This window comes from Staurois parvus, unplaced genomic scaffold (assembly GCF_062004578.1).
Source record: "Staurois parvus isolate SC_StPar_1 unplaced genomic scaffold, SC_StPar_1.0 ptg000402l, whole genome shotgun sequence".
In the NCBI taxonomy this organism is placed as follows: Eukaryota; Metazoa; Chordata; class Amphibia; order Anura; family Ranidae; genus Staurois; species Staurois parvus.
This window is the reverse complement of record NW_028318198.1, coordinates 929,549-956,068: the sequence shown is the minus strand read 5'-3', so window position 1 is coordinate 956,068 and position 26,520 is coordinate 929,549. Positions and strand designations below refer to the sequence as shown.

Here is a 26,520-nt window from a genome sequence, read left to right as displayed (position 1 = left end):
TGTCAAACAGAATCTGCATCCAATCAGATATAGGAACTGTTCAGGTAGTCTGACAGCCAGCGGCACAGGGTACCAAAATACAATAGCCGCAGTGATGGATTCATTCATCCACGCTATTTAGCCTGTAAGCTGAACAAAAGAAATCCTCTGGGTATTGGAAAAAAAATATGCTTAGTGAGAAAAAAGAATAGGCAGCATACAACAAAAGGTAAGAAATATAGATATATATAAAAAAAACATCATTTACCGTAGCTAATAAAATCCAGTTTACTGAATATATTCCTTCACTGTCAATGAGTGAGCACCTAACAAAGAAAATAAATGACTACCAGTTGGTGGGTCCCTCTGGCTGCAGAATAAGTACCAAAAGGCCACAGGCTGTGCACCAGGGCCCTAAGAAGCAGTTTAATCTCCAGCATCTACCATACCAGCTTTGGTGGACTCACCCTTTAAAAAAACTCTTACAGGAGGAAGAATGCGCATTAGTGTCAATTTACAAAGCCAAATAGGTTATTTTACAAACATTCATTAATTTATCATTTTTGGATCAAAGTGCTCAATTTACACCAATAAATACTGCATTGGTAAGATATCATGTTTTACTTATTGTTATGTGCCTGCTGTACCATGTACTTGTAAGAAAAAGTATCCCGTTCTCATTGAATTGCTTCCTTTGTGTGACATACCTGGTGTTCCTGCCAGTACCTCTGTTTTCCTATTAAAAATTGACTACACTAGGCATGAGAGCACAGCGTGGTCAGTTTTCGAGCTATGCTGGGAACTCAATGTGCTCTTCCCCAGTGATCATACTTGTCCTGACACACACCCCACACACAGCCATTCATTGGGAAAACCAGTGTACTGCTGTTTCTCCTCCCTGAGCTCCTTATGCAGCTCAGAACAGAGGATATGTAATCACTTACAAAAAAGGGAAATAAGATGTATATCATTTTTTTCATATCTACAGTATATGAAAAGCAGAATGGGTTGATTTACAATGTGAGGGATTACAGTCCTTTTAATGCCAACCAGAAGGAAATGTTAATTGTATGAGTAAACACCCGTGTGACAATCTTTTTGAACTGACTTTTTATTTATTATTTATAAATTGCCACAGAATTGATAATAAAATGTGTAAATGGTAACATTCAACAGGTTTGTGCTATAAAACCTAGTTATCTGAAAAAAATGTATAATTTTAAAAAAAGCAAATATTGCATGGAAATAAAAAGTATAATATGCCATTTTTGAACTAAGGTAACCCTTCACTAACTTTATAAGAGCCTTCTAAGTGAAGAAGATAATTGAGTAATAATGCAAACTTGGGGCTGATTTGAAGGAAGCAGCCTAACATTTAAAAATTTTCATTCAAAAATGTATGAAAGAGCGTACCTTATTCTTAATGTCTATCATTATTAGGCATAACCAGGGGTAAAAAAATATTTTCTTTTCATCATTATCTCAGAAATAAAAAGAGGATCTCGTACAGTCATTTTTAGCTTTTTGGATGATGTTCTACGTTCTAGTGTTTCTAGATTTTTTTATGTGCTGTCTTATAAATCCTAAAAACGTAAAAAAAAATTTAACATTTCATTATCCAACTTTTTTGGTAAAATATAAATAAGCAATATTCTTACTAAACATAGCAATATTCTTACTAACATGAATTGATAAATAACAGTGACTAAAAGTTTGAATGTGATTGCTTGCTGTTGGGCAATAGACAGTTTTTATTAAATGAGCCCCAGCTGTCCTCTAACAAGTATACAACATTGTACTATACAAATAAAGAAAAATGACAGATTCATAGGTTTCCTGTCAGAAAATCCATTATATGAGGTCCTTGGTTTTCTACAGAACACAACTGACTGGAAGAATCTTTACTGCAAATCTCTGAATGTCATTGTAACAGTGTCAGGGCTCCTAATCTCTAAGCCAGACCATTTCTCACAAGTATTTATGGCTAGGTTACAATGAACCGGAGGTACAAAAGCAAGATCTCATCACTGGACATCTGTCCCATTTTTGGTACTTTAGTATTTATTATATTTTTTTTATTTTATTTTCTTGTTTTAGTCACTACCTATTTCATAATGCGAGCAATTATCTAATCACACAAAACATGATCTTAGCCTCATGATGCATTCGAAACAAACAGATCCTCAGTGACAGCTACTGTGCCTCCTTCCAATGATTTCACTGTTCTTGGTACCAATTCAACTTTATTAAACAACATGCCCAAAGATTGCACGTCCCCGTTTTAGAAATGTGCTGCCTTGTCTAGCGGAAAAGATCTAGTTTGTGTAATCTGAAAGGCACAGAAAGTAAGGAAGGACCCTATTTATATCTGTGGAAGCCTTAACATTCACTAATTCTGTTTTTACTCTATATTCTGTTAGCAACATACTGCAATACTGGCTAATTTCCAGCACTTGTTCTATGACTGTGCAGTTTTATAGACATTTTATCTTCTTTTTTTGTTAAACCGTAAAATAAACTTGCTATAAGAGCTCTCCATGAACTCTTTTCCATGCTACTTAGGAAATCAAGCAGCGATAGCTTTCTGTAAAAAAGAACATATTAAAAAAACTGGGACAGGGTATCTTTTAACTATATAATAAAATTATTCAATGGTCCTACCCAAATACTGATTAGTTTACAAATATCGTGTATGTATGTATATATTTATTTATTTCAGGTACTTATATAGCGCTGTCAATTTACGCAGCGCTTTACATATATATTGTACATTCACACCAGTCCCTAACCCTCAAGGGGTGTACAATCTAAGGTCCCTAACTCACATTCATACATACACATACTAGGGCCAATTTAGACAGGAGCCAATTAACCTACCAGCATGTCTTTGGAGTGTGGAAGGAAACCGGAGTACCTGGAGGAAACCCACGCAAGCACAGGGAGAACATGCAAACTCCAGGAAGGTGGTGCTGTGGTTGGGATTCAAACCAACAACCCTAGTACTGCCAGGCGGAAGTGCTAACCATTTAGCCACTGTGCTACCCAAGTATATATATATAAACAGCATTTACTTACATACTGTACAGTATATCATAGAATAAACAAAATAAAACAAATATTTAAAACCATTTAGAAAGATTCTCTGCAGAGCATGCATATCTGGCTCCTATTGTATCTTTACACTTTTCGTTTATCATGGCCGTATGCATTGCACAATAGTTTTGGTTTACTATCCATGGTACTAATATTCTATTCAGATTTGGTTGAAACGTAAGAAACCTTACTAAACGAACACAAGCAACCAGGTATGAAAATGTAAGACAAAACATTTGTGTATACATATAAAAAAAAAAATTATAAACATTTTTTCCCCTTTTTTTTATAAGTGATCACATTCTCTCTGTTCTCAGCTGCATAACAGCTGGGGTAGGAGAAACAGCAATACACTGATCTTCCCAGTGAAAGACAGTGTGGGGGAAAGGGGGGTGTCAGGACAAATCTGATCACTGAAGGAGAGAAGGCTGAATTCCCAGCATTGCTAGAGAACTGACCACAGAGTGCTCTTCTGCTTAGTGTACTTAGTTTTTAGGAAAGAAGAGGGATTGACAGGAAGACCAGGGATTTGACACAAAGGAAGAAATACAAAGAAAACAGGATACTTTTTAATACAAGTACATGGTACAGCAGGTACACATCAGGAGTATGAAATGTTGGGTTTCCATACTTTTTAATACAACATTCACCCAAGGTTTATAAATCATTCACTTAAAGGATAAGTTCAACCTAAAGGAGAAGTTCTGCTTTGGAGATAGTCATCTAAACTCTGTTTAACACAGTGTCAGAATATGTAAAAACAAGCATGTAGACTACATTATGATTAAAGCATAACTATGGTCAAGATGTAAAATCTTATATTCATTTCCACACCTTGTTTCGATTATTTCTAGCCTATTCCTATTAATCTGAACAATCTTACATAGTTACATAGTTAGTCTGACTGAAAAAAGACAAAAGTCCATCCAGTTCAACCATTAAAAAAAAAAAAAAAAAAAAGTTATAATCCTATACCCACAGTTGATCTAGATCAGTGTTTCTGAACCTTCCTAATACCGTGACCCTTTAATACAGTTCCTCATGTTGTGGTGAACCCCAACCATAAAATTATTTTCGTTGCTACTTCATAACTGTAATTTTGCTACTATTATGAATCGTAATGTAAATATCTGATATGCAGGATGTATTTTCAATAGTTCCTTCTGTGATTGTACAAGAACATTTTTGTGCCTGTCCCTTTGGATATTTTCGCATGAACTGTCATGACCAGCCCTTGACAGCGGAGTAGTAACGATCAGATTATCAGAAAGCGGTTTTTTTCGTCCAATTTTCTCATCGTGCGAACAAGGCATGAGAAACAATCTCCCAGCAATGCAAACGGTGGTCATATACACTTCAATAATTAATAATAATAGTGAGCGGCTGTAGGGCACACGCTCTGCAGGTAACCAGATCCCCCCTCCCCGGAGACAAAGGGGGGTCCGGTTCACATCTATCCATCTGTTGTGAGCAGCTGCCCGCCAGAGGAAACATGCAGCAGGTGCAAGGGCAGCCATTGGGCGGCAGCGGGGCACCTCCAACCCGCCCCTGGCAGGGGAGGAGCCTCCAGCCTGGCCGGCCGCTCATAACGTACAGGGAAGAGGGAGCGGGTCAGTCAGTGTGCTGGTGTTAGTTCAGGGTGAGAGGCTTGCAGCAAGCCGGGAGTGCGGGACACCCTGCCGAGCCCCTCCGGCCGCCCTCACCACTACCTCATAGAGTCCATCTGCATGTGGGCGGACCCTCCTGGAGACGGACAGAGGAGCAGTGTCTCAGCTCCTAAGACCATCAGAAATATGTGTTTTCCGATGGTCTTAGGTGACCCCTGTGAAAGGGTCATTCGACCCCCAAAGGGATCGCGACCCACAGGTTGAGAACCGCTGATCTAGAGGAAGGCAAAAAAACCCAGCAATGCATGATACAATTTGCTGCTGCAGGGAAAAAAATTCCTTCCTGATCCCCTGAGAGGCAATCGGATATTCCCTGGATCGACTTTACCTATAAATGTTAGTATCCAGTTATATTCTGTGTATCTAGGAAAGAATCCAGGCCTTATTTAAAGCAATCCACTGAGCTGGCCAGAACCAACCCTTGAGGGAGTCTATTCCACATTTTCACAGCTCTCACTGTGAAGAAGCCTTTCCGTGTCTGGAGATTAAATATCTTTTACAACAGACGTAAAGAGTGCCCCCTTGTACTCTGTGATGACCTCAGGGCGAATAGCTCTTAAAATTTGTTAACATACTTTATGAAGCTCCCCACACATTTACTTCCTGAAATTCTATGACATATATTCACTATGCCCTATGAATAGTCACACATTTCACAGAGACTGCCTTCTGAACCACAGAGGTGCTGAGAGGGGGATTTTCAGGAGGTGGGGTCAGTACAGGAATCACTACATGTAGGCAGCAAGGTACCATGGGATATGTAGTCCTTAGAAATCAAAAGAAAACAGCAGAGGAGAAGCTACAAAGCATGTAGGGAATCCAGGAAGACATGCCCAGCAAACAGGCAGCACTCACAACATGAAAGGGAATTATTCAAGCAAGCTTATATTGGATTGTCAAATAGAACTATTGTTTGTATTGCTATTACAATGCTGATGTTATAAAATGAAAGTGTACGCTATGACCATAGAACTCATTTAAAGTCAAATGTAACAATATTTTAAAATATGAAACCCCTTCCATTTCCAAAAAACACTTAACTCTTTACAGAGCACCTGCCTTCACATAAGACATTCTCCTAGAAGGCAGTCATGTGATCAAATGCCTGATATATTTACTCACATGATCTCTGCTGAAGGAGAAGATCAGCTAATATCAACCCTGATTACGGTGTCTGTTTATGACACAGAGAATAGCTGCGATTCAACGGATCTCAGCTATTCTCTGGTCATTCACAGTTTATGACACTCAGGAGATCATGTCAGCCCTTCTCTGGAGATCTGTGTTCTCCCTCCAGATTCTCCAGCCCAGAGCTGGAGAATCAGAGGGACCGAAAACTAAGCAGAGATAATTTACCTCTGCTTAGTAAACTGATCTTTTACTGTAATCTCGCGAGATTATAGTAAAATCAGCCGTTTTCCAGAGTTTGTAGACCGTTCTCCAGCGTTTGGAGACCGTTCTCCCTTCGTTCGGAGAACTGCTTCATAAACTGCATTCACAGGAGAACTGTGTTCTCCGAGAATGCCGGAGAACTGAGCAGCGATCTATTACTGCTGGTCCATAAACGGACACCTATTTCCTTTGGCAAAGATCATCTAACAAACTGCCATGGAATCCCCAAATAGCAGGTTCAGCAGATATGTCAGATGACTAGAAACCTAATGATGGCAATTGGTAGCACTTACTTCAGGACTTGCATTGGAGTCCCTGAAAGCAGGGGTCACTTGCAGCATACAATTTCCTGGTATTTGGAAAAAATATCTGTAATGCTCCATATAGAGGGATGATCTGGGACTTATCCTTAGCAGAAACACTGTAAAAATCTAAAATCTATATACTTCAGGTGAGTCTAGATTGGAACTCAAGTCTGCTCACCTCCAATGATCAGACCTGTGCTGGCACACACACACACACACACACACACACCACCCTCCCTGCACAGCCATTCCCTGGGAAGACCAGTGTACTGCTGCTTCTACTCCCCCAGCTCTCTAAGCTCCTTATGCATCTGAGAAGAGAGGGTATGTGATCACTTATAAAGAAGGAGAAAAAAGGGATTTGTAATTTTTTTTTAGATATATACACACGTTTTGACTTTCATTTCTAAGTTACATAGTTAGTTTGGCTGAAAAAAAGACAAAAGTCCATCCAGTTCAACAATTAAAAAAAAAAAGTTTTAATCCTGAACCCACAGTTGATCCAGAGGAAGACAAAAAAACCCAGCAAAGCATGAACGAATTTGTCCCTGCAGGGGAAACAATTCCTTTCTGATCCCCCGAGAGGCAATAGGATATTTCCTGGATCAGCTTTACCTATAAATGTTAGTATCCAGTTATATTGTGTGTATCTAAGAAAGAATCCAGGCTTTTTTTAAAGTAGTCCACTGAGCTGGCCAGAACCAACTCTTGAGGGAGTGTATTCCACATTTTCACAGCTCTCACTGTGAAGAAACCTTTCCGTGTCTGGAGATTAAATTTCTTTTCCTACAGGCGTAAAGAATGCCCCCTTGTCCTCTGTGATAACCTCAGGGTGAATAGCTCTACACCGAGTTCACTATATGAACCACTGATGTATTTATACATGTTGATCATATCCCCCCTTAATCTCCTCTCTCATATCCCCCTTAATATCCTCTTCTCAAGAGAGAATAAATTCAGTTCCTCTAATCTTTCCTCATAGCTGAGCTCCTCCATGCCTCTTATCAGTTTGGTTGCCCTTCTGTGTACTTTCTCCAGTTCCCCAATGTTCTTTTTGTGAATTGGTGCCCAAAACTGAACTGCATATTCCAGATGAGGTCTTACTAATGATTTGTACAGGGGTAATATGATATCTCTCTCTGGAGTCTATACCTCTTTTAACACAAGAGAGGATTTTGTTCGCTTTAGAAACCGCAGCTTGGCATTGCATGCCATTATTAGGCTTGTGATCTACCAGAACCCCCAGATCCTTCTCCACCATTGATCCCCCCAGCTGTACTCCCCCTAGTATGTATGATGCATGCTTATTCTTAGCTCCCAAGTGCAGAACCTTGTATTTATCAAGATTAAACCTCATTTGCCACATAGTTACCCAAATAAACAGTGCACTGAGGTCAGCTTGTAAGTTGGAGACATCCTGTAAGGACGTTATTCCACTGCACAGCTTGGTGTCATCTGCAAAGACTGAAATTTCTATTTTAAACTAAATGGATTGTGCTTAAACTCATTTGGCTACATACATACATTTGGGCTACTGTGCTTATACACAAGGGTTAGGTTTTCTCAAACACAGAGCTGGTAGAGTTTTTTGTGACATGGCTGAGGTTTTAGTGCTCATAAACATGGTCACCAAAAACATAGCATTTTTATTAGTGCTGTGGGACATTTAAACATATCTGAATGTAATTCTATTTGTTTCTATGGTCTTTACATCCAAAATTAAAAATTTGTATCTGGAATCAGTAAATTACATGGGTACACATGAAAGCACATGTACATGGCTTAATGGAATAATGTTATGCTTTTAAAAGCTATACATACATTTACTCATTTACTGTATACAAGTGTAAACAACTTTATTGGATTTTTTTCCTTATCTATGTATATGTGGATTGCTTGATTACTGTATTTAAAGAGATAGCGCACCTTTTTGAGTATACATGTGTAAACGCAAGCATTTTACAGACCATTTCATTTTGTTTTGTTTTTTACACAGGATCTATCTGACAACCTCCTGCGTAGATATTCAGCAATTTCATTACAGCCATGTGCAAGTACCCTGCAGGATGTATTATATTGAGACTAAAGCTGACCATAGATGGTTTTTACAGATACAAGCAAGGTGGATGGGGGATTCCCACCCCCCCTGCTGAGACATTTGAACAAAACCAACTAAGTAGTGTTTATCAACCCACCACCAAAAAGTCACACAATGCAAAATTACCACTATCTCATCAATTTTAACTTAGAATTCTATGGTTTCACTGTAGAATATACAAACCTAAGCCACTTGCTCTATAAACAAAGAAGAATTCTAACTGCAGAAAGTAAAGTACTTTTCCATTAGATACAGTTGATATTTCCTATGTTCTATTCTGGACCAAGTTTAACAATAGGGTGATATCAACATTCCCTGAATTAACTATGATGAGGCCCTCTTTGGAAAAAGTAGGTCAGTACTGTGTGCCAACAACTATGCTGACCAGATTCTCTTTTCCTACCAAGTAAACCAGAACGCCTACACTTCTACCTAGTACAATGCTCCCTTGTCAGCAATCATTCTTAATACCTTTATTGCCCTGAAAAGGAAACTTGTTATATTATTTTATTTTTGGAAGTACACAGATGGGCTGATAGATCATCATAATTTAAATTAACAGGCATTAATAGACATTGTACCAGACTTGGAGCATATTGGCGTGATTTATAAACTCTGCAACCAAATTCCATTTCTTTTCTGTATTTCATCCGGGGCAGGCTAGCAAATTACAATTAAATCCACATTTAATTAAACCATAGTATACGTGTAACTTTGGCTTGCTACATTATCCAGTGACAGCTGAAGCCTGGTGATGCATTGTACATACTGTCATGTATTCATACACAAGCAGCAGCAGTCTAAATACAAAAGCTGACAGGGAAGATTCTTCTATCCAGGCTAGCCTAACAACTTACATCTTAGTCTTATACTCTATATTTTCATCCAGACGTATTACCAGCTGACTTTCGGTCCATGTATACAGTTGTCTGTTCAACAGAAGCCAGTGTAAGGACCAGCTTCTGTCGAACAGGCATGCTGGAAAACCAGCATTCGATCAGCGTTTGCAGCCAAAGGCTGCAATCATTAGTGCATTCTAGCAGGGGGAGTCCCCGCTATCAGAATACAGCGGGAGAGATCCCCGCATCAACACTGCTTTTGTTGATGCGGGGATCTGTCTTTTTTTTGGTCAACCCACTGGTTGACCAAAAAAAGAAAAACTGCTGTGTGTACCCAGCTTAAAGTGATTGTAAAGGCGCTCCTGGCCCCTCTCTCCTGCTAAGTGCCCCCACAGCAAGAAGCTTGCTGTGGGGGCACCCAAGAAGGTTCACTCTTGTGCTTTTGCTCTGTGTGTTCATTCACACACAGATGCCACTCGGCGCCCCAATCTCTCCTCATTGGCTGTGACTGACAGTAGCAGGAACCATTGGCTCCTACTGCTGTCTCGGTCAAAGTGGAGGGAGAGATCCAGGGCAACTGAGGCCTTTTTTGGGCATCTGAACCTTTTTTGGGCGTCGCACGTCCTGCGACTTTGCGTGATTGTGGCGTGTATGCCTTTCTGTGATCGCAGCAAAAATACCCTGTGTTTTCAGGTGCCATTGAAATGAATTTTTACACTTTTACGCAAGTTTTTACAGCGCGTTTTCAGATTGCTGGCCCAGGATTTGAAAAAAACCTAGTGTGAATGGAGCCTTATTGTTTCACAACAACAGAACAGGAGAGAGATTACTGGGAAATGATATAGTGTCATTGTACCAATTTAGCTAAATAATGTGTTAAGATTTGGCCGAGAAATATAGACACAGCCATTGAGCATGCTCAACTAGTTTGTCTTAGGTGATCACTAAAGTTTTGAATGAAGACATCTCAGATACATAAGCCCTATCCTAACATTCTTTCACTGTCCTTTTTTGGTCTTCTCTGTGATACCTAAAAGTCTTCTGGTATGCTAGTATGTGGATCCCACTTAGTAATATTAAAGAGGGGCTCCAGTCTTCCCCCAAAAAAATTAAAAGTCAGTAGCTACAAATACTGTAGCGGCTGACTTTTAATGTAAGGACACTTACCTGTCCAGGAATCAAGCACATGTCTTCACATGAGCTGATTTTTCAATCAGCTTTGGGTCCAGGAGCTGGCATCTAGATTATGGGAAACCGCCAGTGAAGCCTTGTGCATGTGCGAGCTGTGCTGCACTTTGTGAATGGTCCGACAGTGTTCTGGGACCTGTGATGCGTCCCAGAAGGCTGTGGGAGAAGGGTGAGGGGGGGGCAACCCAATCCAACTGCAAGTGGGAGTGGGTACCTGTCAAATTCAGGTACCTGCTCTCCCCCAAACAAAAGGGACAATTGTTAAAGAGGAGGGGGGAGGATGCGAAAAAGCGGAATTTTCCCTTTTTGGTGAAGTTCCGCTTTAAACTGAACTGGCCTTAAAGAGGACTTTAAAACTCGCCATGACAGCTTATGACTATTTGCTCCCCAAACAAAAGATTGTAAGATACTGTCTATGGTTTTAAAGTATTTAAAGGGTATATACAAGGGAGAATGCCAAAGTATATAAAAGATCTTAGGAAGCAGTATTATCTTAACAACGCTTATTCTACCCTTGACTCCTAATGGCAGTTTAGCCCAAAGTTGAGTTTTGACCTTTAGCAAAGGGTACAGTAGCTCGACATTTAATGCCAAATAATCCAAAGGATTTCTGGTGATCAGCACACTTAAGTACCTAAAGGAGCTGACTCCTAATAAGTGAGAATGTAGAGAATTCCTGCTTGGGGGGGAATAGATCAATGGGAAGGATCTGAGACTTCTTATCCCAGTTTATTTTGAGCCCTGAGAAACTTCAAAATTTTTAAAGAGGACCTTACAATTAGCTAGCCCCCCAATGCCTGAACAAAAACTGCAAAGTTAAAGCTAAAAAATTAAACATTGCAAGTAAATACCTTCTGGCATGTGTGAGGGCCTTCTGAAGGGATCCTGTAAAAACTATCCCAAAAGGGATCCCAAAGTCCATTAAAACAGCACTAATGCACATTCACATGGGATTTAGGATCGTCAACCTTGGGAGGAGGGAATAGCAAATAAGCAGAACTTGCATTACTTTGAATTGTTTTTGCTCTTGCTAGCAACGCATAGCAGGGGTTGGCAACTTGAAAAGCTTGTCAAACACCTCCATCAGTCAGGTATTCGGGAAGCTTTTAAACAAACTTCCTTAAAAGAGACGTACAGTCAAAGCTCTTTTGGCTGTACTTCTTTGGATCATAGGAGTGCAGTTCATTTTGCACTCCTGTCACCTGTTTTCAGCTGACAGCGGGCTCTAAAGCCTGCTGCCGACTGACATTACTCAGCCAGTCCAGGCTGGGGAAAGATCCTGACTGGAGCGGCACCTGGCTCAGCCTCTCAACAAGCCGCTGAGAGCCTGAGCCAGCCACTCCCTCCCTTTCCACAGCCCAGCTCTCCAGTGAGCTTGGGGGAGCAGAGCAGACAGTAGTGACTGATAGTCACTGCTCTCTGCTAAGAGCGACTGTGAGAACACAGTGATCAGCAGTCATGTGATCGCTGAGTCCTCACACTTATTGCTGGCGGAGGACCGATGCTGCATCCACCTAGGTAAGTATGATTGGGTAAAAACCAAAACCCTATACTTCTCTTTTAAACAAATCTTTCTGAATGCTTTAGACAAATAGTTTACAAATTTCTTCTAAACATGTCAAAAACACCAAAAATGCATTTTTTGCTCCCCTTGTGAACACAACCTAACTAATTAGCTGTTTTTAATTCAGAATGAATATATCTAGAACAATGGGAGGTTAGCCTAAAGTGTTAATTACACTTACCTCCATGCTATCCATTATGAGGTACAAGCTCTCCAAAAATTAGGATTAGTCACTGCAATACAAGCCTATGAGCTTGGCATTCCAGCTACTAATTTCATGCATAAAAAACAAAGATCAGAAATACCAGCCTCATGGACCAGATGCATTGAGTTAATGGTGTAGCTTCAAACCTGCCTCAGTTTTATGAGAGTGTATCTTGGAAAGGATAGCATGGAGATTTTGTAATTTATACTTTACGCTCCCCCTCCACTCCCATCTACCTAAGCTATCACAGACATGGAGAAGGATCATAGGACCATTAGAAAGAAATTAAGCTTTACTTACTTTTCATAAACAAGCTCTTCATCAGTACAGAAGTAATGGGTATTGATGGTACTTTTTGGTTTGTTCCTCAAGGTTGCAAAATATAAGCGGTCTAAAAGGAAACACAACAGTTTGCAAAATTATCAAACAAATCTTCCAAATTATGAACTCCAAATATGTATAAATACATGGATCCTGAAAACTGAAGTACAAAAAAACTCTTTCAAGTTCCAATCAAAATGTAACATTTAACTTCTAAAGGAACTCCTATCTAGCTTTTAGTACCTGTCAAAGAGTCAATGTTTTCAAAACTGATATTTTAATTACATGGTGGAACCTGGTGGACTAGAACCTGGTCTCTTGCTTCCTAAATATTTTGGCTATTCAAACGGTTATCCCTGCCATAATTTTAGAGTTCCGTCAGGTTTGCATGTTTTAGCACCTCTTTGCATTTCCCATTAAGTAAATACATACATGAATCCAAAAGGGAGCATGTGAGCCCCTTTAAAAGGCCACACACACATGTATACATATCCAGAAATTCAAGCCCAGATATATCACCAACAGCGGACCAGAGAGATATAAGACATCAGGTTTAGCTCAGATGGTTTAGCTCTCAAAACAACTATGAAAGGCCTAATTATCAGTAATGGGCTGACTAAGTCTTTAAATGAATCAAATGCAGTTATTATACATAAACAGTAAACTTACAGTAATGATATGTTATTACAAGTTATGACCAAACTTTTCTTTTGTTATAGAAGGCATTTAAGTTACTAAGGGTTATATTTTTAGATCTCCATTTTAGCAGGCGAGTGATTTCATGTCCTTTCAGATCACACTTGCTGCCCAGAAAGCATAGCTATTGTGTTGTACTATGAGTAATGGACTTCAATATTAATAGTAAAATAGCAGGCTAGTCTTAAAAGGATTTTCCAAAGCAGACAAAAATAATCTGTATTGGATACATATCCTAGCTTTTTAAATGTTTGGCTTTCCAACAACTGGTCAAGTTCAACAACACATGCTGAAGATTCTTATTTATGTAAAGGATTTCTCTACCTTTTTGGCAGCTGAAATAAACACACCTGTGACCACAAATCTCAAATACTGTTTTCTCTTTTTTGCCAGCAGGGGGATCTTTCAGCTTTTTTATAGTTTACATTTTACTGCATATTGTAAAAACCCTGTTTACAGACCTCAATAGCTCCAAAGGAAATGTATATACGCAAGTAAGTGACTCATTGCACTAACTCATCTATTAATAGATGTTTCAAACAAAACCTGCTTCAAAGAAGAGTTTGTTGTACAGTTTCTTTAGCTAACCAATAGTGCTCTCAGAACCCTTTGTCCTATATTAAATGATTATTTGTAAAATAAACACGTTATGTTTATTTGTAAAAAGCATGAAAAAGGTCAGTTTTCAAATATACAATCACTTAAAAGGTAACTCCACATTTGTGGGAAAAAAATAGAAAAGAAAAAAGAAAAATAGCATATACAATTGCGACTCAAGTCATATCGTATTTGAATGCTATTAAAAATGACCTTTCCTTTTTAATTTTCAGCACTGAAATTTTCTGTAACATGCATTGCAATACGGCTATTGGGAGGTGTTCTGTACACAGATGATGACCAGAACACTCCCTGAAAGTGTAATTTCCTGCTTGTGTAACTGGCTCACTAATTTTGCCCAGAAGTCTGCACTAAGACACAAATCCAATTTTGAGAATCCCCTATAACAAAAATTTAGTTTTGGTGAGATACCCCCAAAAGGAAAGCATGTCTAAAGGGATGCAAACCCTGCCATTTTCCTCATCAGAGCCCTGCAGATGCAGCAGCTAACTGATAAGTATAAAATCACTCCCATACAGATTCACTCTGCACATGGACACAGAAAAACAGCTATTTCTTCAGAATAATAAAAGGTAGTAATCTGCAACAATCTGCAATGTACATACTCCCAGAGGGGAATGTTTTTTTCTCAACAAGAGTGGAGTTTCTCTTTAAGCAGTTGAGACTCTGCAATAAAGTTTATGAAAATCCTTACAGTATACCTAGAAGGGCTTTGTTGCTTTAACAAAGATGGTGTTATAGTTTGTAGCCCACCCAAAATGTTATATTTAATTTTAATGGACACTGTTAGATTGAATAAATTACTAAGTGGGCAAGTCAACTAAAGATGGGGTATTACAATATAACAGTGTGCATACAGTATTATGAAAACATATAGGGGTCTATTTATAAACATTTTCACACAGGATTTGCACAAATTTCACCCAAAATTCACACATTTTCCAATTGATTCCAACTAGAAATGTGTGTAAATCTTGAGTGAAAGATGTGTGAATCTTGTATGAAAACATTTATAACTATACCTCCTAGAAATGAAAATGCACTGGATGAAAACATTTTCAAAGATACTAAAACATTTGTGTCAGGTCGCTATTCTTCTGGGCACAGGCATCTCAACACCCAACGACACAGCAGCTCCCCCTCCATGGCCATTCTGTGAATGGGATCCCGCAGCATCTAAGGTATGTGACGGGGGTCTTCCAGGGGGCTGTGGAAGCAAGACACGTCACTCTGGCCTAGACCAAAATGGCGGCAAGGGGGAGGGCACCAGCCAAAAAAAAATTTTAAAAACCCTATTAATATTGAGGGACAAAGGGGAGGGGACATAGAGGCAAACTTTATTTGCGGGTGAAGTTCTGCTCTAAGGATGTAGAGACAGGCAAATTAAAGCGTAAGGAAAGAAAAGGGACACAATTGAAATGTGTCCAACTCATATCCTATATTCATTTTTAAAGAAAAACCCATAAAGTAATATACAAAAATAGCATCACATTTCCTCTTATTTTATGGGCTATCATCAGCATGAAAATGCAAGTCAGCCAAGAGCCAGAAATACAAGTGTAGACCTGCACTCTTAACATTTTTCCAATACAATGGCCATCAGGCAGCACTGTCAAAAGCACCAGAAAAGTCCAGAAAGGCAATGAGCGGAGTGACTCATCTACATGGTAGAGGGAAAGCTATATGAGGGGCTGGGTAGTCAAAGTGGAACAGGACTGTCCCCAGCACTGCTAATCCCACAAGTGTCTCTATGGATAGACAAAACATTTAACAATACCTTTAAAACTGGGTAAACACATTCAGTTTTTTTTTGTTCTGGTTGAAAGAAAATCACTGACAGATCCCTGCATCTACACAGCAGTGTTTGATGCAGGGATCTCTCCCTTTTTCTATTGTATTCTGATAGGAGACTCCCTCCATTCCACCAGAAGACAATGATCAGCGCTTGCAATCACTACTTGAATGCTGGTTTTCTTGCAAGACTATTTGACAGAAGCCGGTTGCCAGACCAGACAACGGATTTAGTGTCGTTGTTTGGGGTGGTCCTGGCAATGTCAGAAAAATTATGACAAAGATAAAAATACGCAGGTTTAAGCAGTAGCATTTACATATAAGGAGCAGTAATGCTGATCATCAAACGGGGGTCTGTACAGTTTCCATGTGCAAAAGCCATCTGCATTTCCATTAGAAATGTTGACCCATTTGTCAATGTTATTCATGCTCTATATAGACATATATCAACATAATTGTGGCAATGCAGTTCAAAGACCGCACAAATTGCTAAGTAGTTAGCATGCTTGCCTTGTAGCTCTCATGTATTGGTTTTGTACAATCTTTGAAGCACTCTTAGATTGTAAGCTCCAAGGAGCAGGACCCTCCTAACCCTCTTGTACTAAACTGTATTGTTGCTGTATTGTCTCTCGTTATGTTGTAAAGCACTGAGCAAACTGTTGGCGCTATATAAATCCTGTATGTTAATAATAATAATAACTTAGTAAAAGAATGGCAATTTATAAATACAGGAAATAAATTAATAAAATATAAGTGCAAATGTATATGTAATGGTAGAAGTATAACTGCTTCAAGTGCCTATGCAGTGTTAAATAGGAACTAAATCCACCGATTTAACAGTTTCCCTAAACAGTTACATTCAAGGCATGCCATGAATGTGACTGTAACAATCGCTAATTTCCTCAACCAAACTGACAAGCTATCAAATGGATGGTGTCATATCTGATCACATGTGCAGAACCATGACAGCTGCACATCAAATGGAGGCCAAGATGGCAGCCTCCTAAGCTGTAAAGGATAGGAGGGCTTAGTTCAGCTTTATAGCATATCTAAACCCAAAAATGTAATCTATTGCAGCTTACCAATCTTTAAATGTGGTGGCTGCAATAGCCCTCTTTTTTAGGCTTTTTTCCTTTATTTTCACCTGGTGATCGGTACAAGTCTTTTATTTTTCAACTTACTTTAAATTAGAACTAAAACCTAAATGTAAAAAAATGCAAGCAGGCAGGCTCTTTACCAAAGAGACTTCTTAATTTGCATTCTCGACAGTAGGGGAGATTTACTAAACTGGAGCACTCAAAATCTGGTGCAGCTGTGCATAGTAGCCAATCAGCTTCTAACTTCAGCTTGTTCAATTAAGCTTTGACAATAAGACCTGGAAACTGATTGGTTAATATGCTGAGCTACACCAGATTTTGCACCATGCAGTTTTAGTAAATAACCCCCAGTGCCTGCGTGCTGGGATGACTGAACTCCTGTGCATGTGCATGAGCTACGTCATTCTGTTCCAGCCTTTTAAGGTGGTTGAAGACTGGCAACTGGAAAAAGCCTTGGAGAAGACACCAGTGAGGGTCCTCTGTTGGAGCACAGGTAAGTATTGCAGACTTTAGTTCTGCTTTTTCAGACTAAGCTGTCCAGCAAAAGTCACAGTTAGAAGATTGAGGCAAACCATTTACCACTGACGGGTGTTTACAATGTACTGTGGCTGTAACTGCTTAAAAAACGCTTTAATCTATTTGCCAAGTCCACCTAAATAGTGCATTTAACTCTATCCTCCCCCATATTGACAATGTGCTGTAGAAAGGTGACTCCATTGCTCCTCCATCCAAAGTGGAGCCAATCAAAGACAGGACATGTTACTGGCAGGATGATCAGATCAACAGAAAGAAAAAACCCTATAACACAATGCACGCATAAGTTACTTTTTTTGCCATCTGTATCCCATTGGAGATATTTCCGTTCACTTCCTGTCCCATAGCCAAACAGGAAGTGAGAGGAAATCCCTCCCAAGTGAGGAAATCCTGGAGTGTCACCTCGGTTGCCAGAACTACTGTCCCCATTGGAAGATTTCTCACTATTATTGTTCTGATGTCAACCCAAAATTTGGGATTTTCTTTTACTTTCACCTTCAATGATAAGAGTAAACAGAACAAATAGAGAGAGTGAATCTCTCTAATGGAGCCACAGACAACAATGAAAACTGGCAGGTGCTCTAATCCCTGTCCACTAAAACAAAAAAAAGGTGTGCCTTTAGTTACATTTTGGGATTGTATTGGTAAACTGTAATATTGAAAGTTTTCATTTTGGGTTTAGATGTGCTTTAAGGGATACCTAGATATTTCAGATTTAGGCCTGGTGCACACCAGTGTGGCATTGAAGCTGTGCTACTTCAGCGCGATTACAAAGCCAACGATCAGTGTGACTTTAATGTGCGATTTCATTGCGGCTTGTGACTTCTTTAAGCAGATGTTAATACAAGTTGCAATGAAATCGCACAAAAATAGTGCAGGAACCTTTTTCAAAGTCCCTGCAAGGATTTGAATGGTTCTTTTGCTATAAATGGAGTGCGATTTGTCATGCGACTTCAAATTGTCAAATCACATAGGTGTGAACCAGAGCTTAGTATTCTTGTTTTAAGACCCTATGAGACATATTGCTTTTAAAAGGTTGAGAAAAAAGGGAAGGAAAGTAGAGTCTTTGGGCATAGAGAGAAATTAGGATTTGTTTTGTGCTCTGGGAAAATAGATTAATGAAAATGATTGGTCACTATGAGGGTCAATTCACTAAAGGATTTTGCATGAGATATGAAGGTCACGTGACCAATTTGTTTAGAAATATTGCATAAGATAATAAAAGAGTCAATTCATCAAAGTAGGTGAATGTGAGGTAAATACCGCAAAAATAAAAGAGATAAATCATTACAGGAGAAGTACAGATAATGTTCTTTAGGCCCCATGTACATGGGACACTTTTGAACTATAGAAAGTGACTGCTGGAAAACGTAGGTTAAAAAACATGTTTAGCCGCATTTGCATAATGCATTTATGTACGTTTGCATTTAGAAGCGCTTTTTAAAGATAAGCACAGGAGAACCTCCCAAATGCCCAGAATGCACTGAAAAGTGGTAAATTATTAACTATTTCAGACTGTTTCAGAGAAATACAGAGAGTAGAAGCAGAGAGAGCAGTATGTGTTGAAATTAGCTTAGGTGCGAGTTGCTCATTAACATTTCTTTTGTTTCCAAGGGTGGGAAATGTGTCTGGTGGAGTGAGTCATTAAGGCCACCTGGCAGGGGGTCTTCATAAGGAATTTGAGGTGTGAATGGTCATTAATATATCTTTTGTTTCCAAGGGTGGGAGAGGTCTGAGGTATGAATTGGTCATTACAATGTGTGATAAACTTGGTAGGAACATCCTGTGTTCAGTGTTTTGTCCATCTGAATACTTTGAAAACGCTTTGCATGCATTTTTCATGATGAAAAAAGGCTCTCAACAGCATCGGAAACTGGAAGAGTTAAAAAAAAATTTAACATGCAAACGCTTATAAACTCGATTTGCCGCATTTACAAGCATTTTGCGTTTAAAACACTGATAAAATCGACTGCTGAACGCAAGTTTTCTGTGTTCAAAGAAACGACTGTAAACTCATCTGCCTATAAATGAAGATGTGTACATGAACACATAGGAAAACATTAGGGTGAGTTCAGGGGCTGCTGAAAAAAACGCTGAACAGCTCCTAAACGCGAGTTTATCAATTGCAGTGTACATGAGCCCTTAGGCTGTACTTCTGTGGATCACAGGAGTGCAATTCGTTCTGCAGTTCTGTGACCAGTTTTCAGCTGACAGGGGGCTGAGGCCTACTGTCGTCTGACATCACACAGCTCGTCTAGGCTGGGGAAAGATCCAGACTTTAAAGTTAGGATCCACCCAGAGTCTGGAGCTGAACCTGGCTCAACCTCTCAGAGTTCCGCTGAACGCCTGAGCCAGCCGCTCCCTCCCCCTTCACAGCGCAGCACTCCAGTGAGCATGGAGGCGGTAAAGCAGACAGCAGTGATTGATAATCTGAACCTGAATCTAAGTCAATTCACTTAGCCCTGGTTCACACCATTGCGATTTGTCATGCGATTTGACAGTTCCAAATCACATGACAAGTCACAGCATACTGCCAGCAATGGAAATGTTCAAATTGTTGGCACACATGTCGCATCAACTTTGAAAAAGATCCCTGCACTACTATTTTCCGATTTCATAATTCCGATTTCATTTCTGTTAAATGAAGTCGCAAGCCGCAGTGAAATCAGAGCTACACATCACAGTGATCTGCAGCTTTGACATCGCGCTGAAGTAGCACAAAAGAACACACACATTCGGTATTTTAGAAATGCATAGAATAGCAATGAGGGGGATTCTGAACTGGCCAGTAAATGAAAAGTATACAATGTATCAGTGTGGAAATTTCTGCCTTGAGCTCAGGAATGAAAATTAAATGTAACATTTCACCAGAGGGAGATCATTCTGTGAATGAAAGCACACTAGAATGTTTTCAGTTTCATAAAATTTTTTGTTTGCATTTATTTCTTTCTTTGGTGTAGCAGGGTTAGCATGTAACAAAAATTGTGAAAAAACACCACAATAAGACTCCATGAACACAGGGCGTCTTAATAATGCTGGTAATGTTAGCTGTGTAAAGCCATGTTAAAAAACAAGTTTTTCAGTGTATTTTTAGCTTTTTTGCTTTAGCATTTAGCCGTGTTTAGCTGCGTTTGTGTTTTTTAATGAAAACTTTTTTTTGTTGCTCAAAAAAACTTCCAAAAATGCTGGTTTTACCATGTTTTACCACGTTTTTCAGTGTTAGAGAGTTTTTACAACTAAAAAAACTCCTCTAGAAACCCACTATTTCTGGAGTTTTTTTCCAGCCAAAAAACACTGACTACAGTCTATGTGTGCATAGACACATAGGATAACATGCTGGGGAGTTTACTGGCTATAGAAAAAACCACCAAAAACAGCAGCTGTAAAAACGTCCAGTGTGCATGAGGACTAAGTGATAAATATCGCAAAACATAAATAATGTATACATTCAGTAAATACCGCAAGAGTTTAACTGCTTCCCGACCGCCCTATAGCAGATGTACTGTTACAGGGTGGCACAGGTGCGCAAAATCACGTATATATACGTGATTTCGCATTTCCGGGTAGGGGGCGCGCACGTGCCCTACCCGCGCTTCCATTCACAGCTGCGGCTGTCAATCACCGGGTCCTAGCTGGAGATTACTCACCAGCGCCCTGTGAATGCCGAGCATCTCCGACGGGGAGGAGAACTGTAAGTAAACAATACTGTTCTCCTGTCAGCTCCAACACACTGCTTTAGATGGCTGTGCACATCACAGCCATGCAAAGCAGTGTGATTACAGTGTAAAGCACACACACAGACACAAGTAAAACAGCACAGTTAACCCTTTGATCGCCCTCATGTTAACTCCTGCCTGCCCAGTGTCCTTAGTACAGTGTCAGTGCTTTTTCTTAGCATTGATCACTGTATTGTTGTCACTGGGGATGTGAGTGACACCAAGTCAGTTCCCCCCTGTGTCAGAATGCCTGCTGCAGTCCCACACTTCCACTATAAGTCACTGATCGCCGCCATTACTAGTAAACATTTTTAAAAATGTAAAATTCCAGTACCTATACCGCCATTTGTAAATGCTATAACTTTCATGTAAACCAATTAATTTACACGTATTGGGATTTTTTTACATTTTGGCCTAAATTTATGATGAAATTTGATTTTTTTTTATTTTTTTACTGGACATGTTTAATAGCAAAAAGTCAAAAATAGTTTTTTTTCTCAAAATTGACTGTATTTTTGTGATTTCACATTTACAGGTAGGGGGCGCGCACGTGCCCTACCCGCGCCTCCATTCACAGCAGCGGCTGTCAATCACCAGGTCCTAGCTGGAGATTACTCGCCAGCGCCCTGTGAATGTCAAGCATCTCCGACGGGGAGGAGAACTGTAAGTAAACAATACAGTTCTCCTGTCAGCTCCCACCAAAAGAAAGCTCAATTAGTGGGAAAAAAAGGACATAAATTTCATTTGGGTGCAGCGCTGCATGACTGCGCAAATGTCAGTTAAAGTAACACAGCACCGTAATGCAAAAAATGGCCTGTTCAGGAAGGGGGGTACATCTTCAGGAGGGCAAGTTGGTTAACGCAAAAATTCATGCGGTATTGATCTGTTAGTGAATTGACCCCTACAAGCAGCTACTCCACATTTCTCCCGCTTCATCTCTAGTTTTTTTTAAAAAACAGACCCAGATTGAGTTGAACAGAACTCATGCTGGGGAGCCCTGTTCTAGAATGCAGCCAATGCAAGGCTAATATATACAGCACTGACACTTTAGAACTGTGCAACCTCGGTCCTTGTGTAATACCACACTGTTAGCATGTAATCTTAGCCACATTCCAGGGAGATGTGATGTCACTGTGTAATACCTTAGTGAATGACAGCATACTGCATTATGAACTAATAAATGTCATTCACAGCCCTAGCAGAGGTCACATAGGAGTAGGTCCAGTTTCCTTCATTGATTGATTCCTGCAAATCTGAACGACAGAACAGTAACACAGGGAGCAGATTACATGCAGAAACCGCACAGCCAGGGCTTCTAGTTTATATGAAGGACACGGAACTACAAGAGATTTTTGGAAAATCCTGTGTCAGTTTAATACAAAGCACTCAACTGATTGATAATGACTTATATAATGCATTGTTCTTCAGTTTCTGAGCTGTTTTCAAGCCCTCTAGATTTTGTCTCTGATCATTTTTATTTTACAGGTCTTTATGTGAACAATATAAGTCTAGCATTCAATATCAAAGATAAAAGTATTTTTATGACCCAGTGTACCAACTAATTCTTGAATCCTAAACGCAATGACGTATTGCACTCATATGGCACACATATGGGGGGGTTATTTATTAAAATTGCCTGGTGCAAAATCTGGTGCAGTTCTGCATAGTAACCAATCAGCTTTTAGGTTTTATTGTCAAAGCTTAATTAAACAATCTGTGCCCCCGTTTTAGTAAATCCCCCCTATGGTATTATTGTTTATTGTATTTATTTATTACAGAAAGTTGATCTGTAGAAGGCAGATAAAATGGGCAAGGATTTGAGGGACTTTGACAAGGGCCAAATTGTAATGGTTAGACCAGTGTTTCTCAATCTTTTTTCAGTTAAGGCACCCTTTAAAAAGTATGGACAGTCTTAAAGGCACCCCATTCTAAAATAGAGTGCCTCAAGACTGTCCATAATTTTAAAAGGGCACCCCATTCTAACATTTCTAACACAGCCACATCCACACATGTAGGACATCCAACATTAGAGGTGATTTATTAACTAAAAGGCAGGCTTGTCCACCTGCTAGCTTGTATACAAGCTTTGGGCAATTTTTTAGACATTTTACCAAGGCACCCCTGAAAAAACCTCAAGGTACCACAGGGTGCCTGGGCACCCTGGTTGAGAAAGGCTGGGTTAGATGACAGAGAATCTCCAAAAGTGCAGCTGTTGTGGGATGTTCCCAGTGTGCAGTGGTCAGAACTGACCAAAAGTGGTCCAAGAAAGGAAAACAGGCAAATCAGCAACAAGGTCACAGTAGGCCAAGGCTCAATTCATGCACATGGGGAGCGAAGTCTGGCCAGTGTAGTCTAATCTAATAGCAGAACTACTGTAGCTTAAATTGCTTAAAAAGGTAATGTTGGTTCCAATGGAAAGGTGTCAGAACACACAGTGCATCACAGTTTGTTGTGTATGGGGCTGTGTAGTCAGACTGGTGAGCATGGAGCCCATTTTGACCTCTGTCCACAGCCAAAAGTGCCTTCAATGGGCTCGTGAGAAACAGCACTGGACCATGGAGCAATGGAATAAGGTGGCCTGGTCTGATGAATCCAAGAATGGTTTGAGGAACATAAAAACGAGTTTGAGGTGTTGACTTGGCCTCCAAATTCTCCAGATCTCAATCCAATCAAGCATCTGTGGGATATGCTGGAAAAATAAGTATAATCCATGGAGGTCACACCTCGCAACTTACAGGGTTTAAACAGGGGTGGACTGACAACTCACGGGGCCCCGGGCAATAGAGGATCATGGGGCCCCTGTGTCCTTGCCCAAACTCAAAAAAGACTATGAAAAAGGTACCAGGGGCATCTCATGGGGCCCCCTACTGACCCCAGACCCTCGGGCAGTGCGTGAGTTTCTAAATGGTCAGTCCGCCCCTGGGTTTAAATGATCTGCTACTGATGGCTGATGGCTTGGTGCCAGATACCAGAGCATATCATCAGAGATCTAGTGGAGTGCAGTGGTGTATATATATATATATATATATATATATATATATATATATATATATTTATTATTTAAAATATTATTTTGCCAATAGTTTTAACTATGTGATGTTGCTAAATTACCAAGAAAAATGAGCATTCTTGAATACCTACAAGCACTTTATAATAGTTTATCTAAACTCCTGGTAACCCTAAAACTTAGGATGCTCTAATATGCAAATAGGGACCTCTGGAAGCAAACTACAACAATAAAACACCCCCTTCTGCCATCTCCCTATAGGTCAGCGATGCCATCCATCATACTGAGGATTCAAAAAACTCTGCAAAGGAAAGAATACTTCCATGTCCTTCTACCTGCACCTCCACTCGTCACTTTCTTAAAGGGCTTATTCGGCTTATAACAAACTTCGAATGTGACAGATGTCTGGTCCCCTGATGTGCATTTTAGTTCTTTCCATCGGCCTGTGTCACTATTGTGTCATCAAGGGTTCATGCACACAGAAATTTATAGGTATTTGTATATGCCTACCATCATTTCACAGTAATTGGCTGTGCCCAGAAAGCAGCAAGTGCCGTGTACTGCCTAACACACAAGTTAATGGTTGCAAACAGCCATACTCTTGGAAGCACAGATGCTTCTTTGCATTCGCATTTACCAGTGCATGCATGTCCTGCATATTTCCAAAATAAATAAAATAATAAAATAAAATATACTGGATGCATATGCATGGGTAACTACCTATGCAAGGAAGCATAGGATGGCTACAGACAGCAGTAACAATTGAGAAACTGTTGCAGAGGGGTGATCTGGAAACATAACACCCTCCTACAGGACAAGTTTTACATGCATCTGCACAAAAGCATTGCGTCCCTGGCAACTGAAGTTTGTCAGCCTTGTAGGTTGTGTGGTCTGAATTGGCAGGATGATATGTGACTATTGTGAAATCACTTCCCTTATCACCTTGTAAAATGATCCCTTACTTAATGAGAACCTCTTACTGCTCTGATTAAGAGATCCTCACGTATTTTAAACTGAAACAGAAAATGTCATTGTCTATAAGTGTTTTTAACAAACGTATGATACATTACAGCAACTAATGATTTCTTTACATGTTTCTAGCACAGCAGATAATACCATAGTAAATGAGAGAACAACAAAACCAATAGCACTATCTCTCATCTCATAAAAGGGCTCTCCATGTGTTTGATCACAGGCAGTGACAAGGTTAGGCTTGTGAAACCTTGGTGTTTCCTCACCATAGTGACAATGAATGCAAAAATACAAGAGACTAAATACATGACACTAACCAACTGAACATCTGACTCCAAGGATCCTATTATAGTCATAATCGGGAGCAGAAAAAAGTCAACTTTCAGGTCTTGTTCACACCTGAGTGTTTTGTAGATGGAAGCTCCAAAAAAGTTCACTGAATAAAATCCCAAAGTTTTCAATTGTGTCTATTCAGTTTAAAAAACTTCTTTTGAGCTGCAAGCTTGAAGCGTTTTTGGCCCTAATAGACTTCAAGGGGAGAGCTTGAAAAATGTGCGAATATGCAAAAATCGCAATATCGTGTGGTTTTATTCCCTAGTGTAATCATTAGGAAAGTGCAGTGCAAAACAAAATATTTTAAATCATCAATAAGTCCATAGACCAAGTCCTGAACCCCTTCACGCCTAAGAGTAAAACAAATCTAAATGCCTAAGCACAATTCTGCAACGTTGACATGTGATAGTAAAACCGTACATATAATCACAACTACTTTGTGCATACAGGTGGATTATACCTTGATTTTTTCAGGACAAATTGGGCTTTCATTTGGTGGTAAATGGTAATGGATAACTGCTGATTTTTTTTTATTATCAAAGGAAAACTGGCCCAAAATAGTAAAAAAAAAAATAATTTTTTTTTACTTAGCTGTGTGTTTCTTGTTACGACCATAACCTACCACCAAAAAACAACCCAAAATAAATTCTCCAGCTCTTGACGATCGCAACGATATCATATATGTGTATGTTATTTGTTGCTTTGTACCTGTAGTACAGGTCAGAAACAATAGTGCGCATTTTGTTTTTGTCTTTTTTTTTTTTACCTAAAACACACTGACACTGACATTAACACTAACTGACACTGATACCAATTTTTTTTTATAAATCCTGACCTTTGACCCTGACCATTGACCCTGACCTTGACCAAAACACTAACCCTGGCACTGAACCAAATCAAACCTTGATCTAGGTATTTTTCTTTATTTTTTCTTTTATTTTTTTATATTTATTTATCTTCTTTTTTTTTTTACAAACTTTTTTTTTCTTTCTATGCCAGGAGTTAGAGAGATACAATGTATCTCTCTTCTCCATTCATAGATAGAGAAAAAAACAAGGGGGCCAGGCTTTACAGTGACTGATCACTGTGATAGCCAATCAGAGGC

General features: G+C 39.6%; 1 protein-coding gene across 3 annotated transcripts in view; it reads right to left on the bottom strand.

Moving 5' to 3' along the window:
- CDC14A (cell division cycle 14A) overlaps window positions 1-26,520 on the bottom strand; it is a 162,566-nt gene that overhangs the window by 129,626 nt on the left and 6,420 nt on the right. For all 3 annotated transcript variants that reach the window (XM_089686579.1, XM_089686581.1, XM_089686580.1), the window contains exon 2: window positions 12,631-12,721. In XM_089686579.1, coding sequence (XP_089542705.1) covers window positions 12,631-12,721 — 91 coding nt within the window. The remainder of the gene's footprint in view (window positions 1-12,630; window positions 12,722-26,520) is intronic.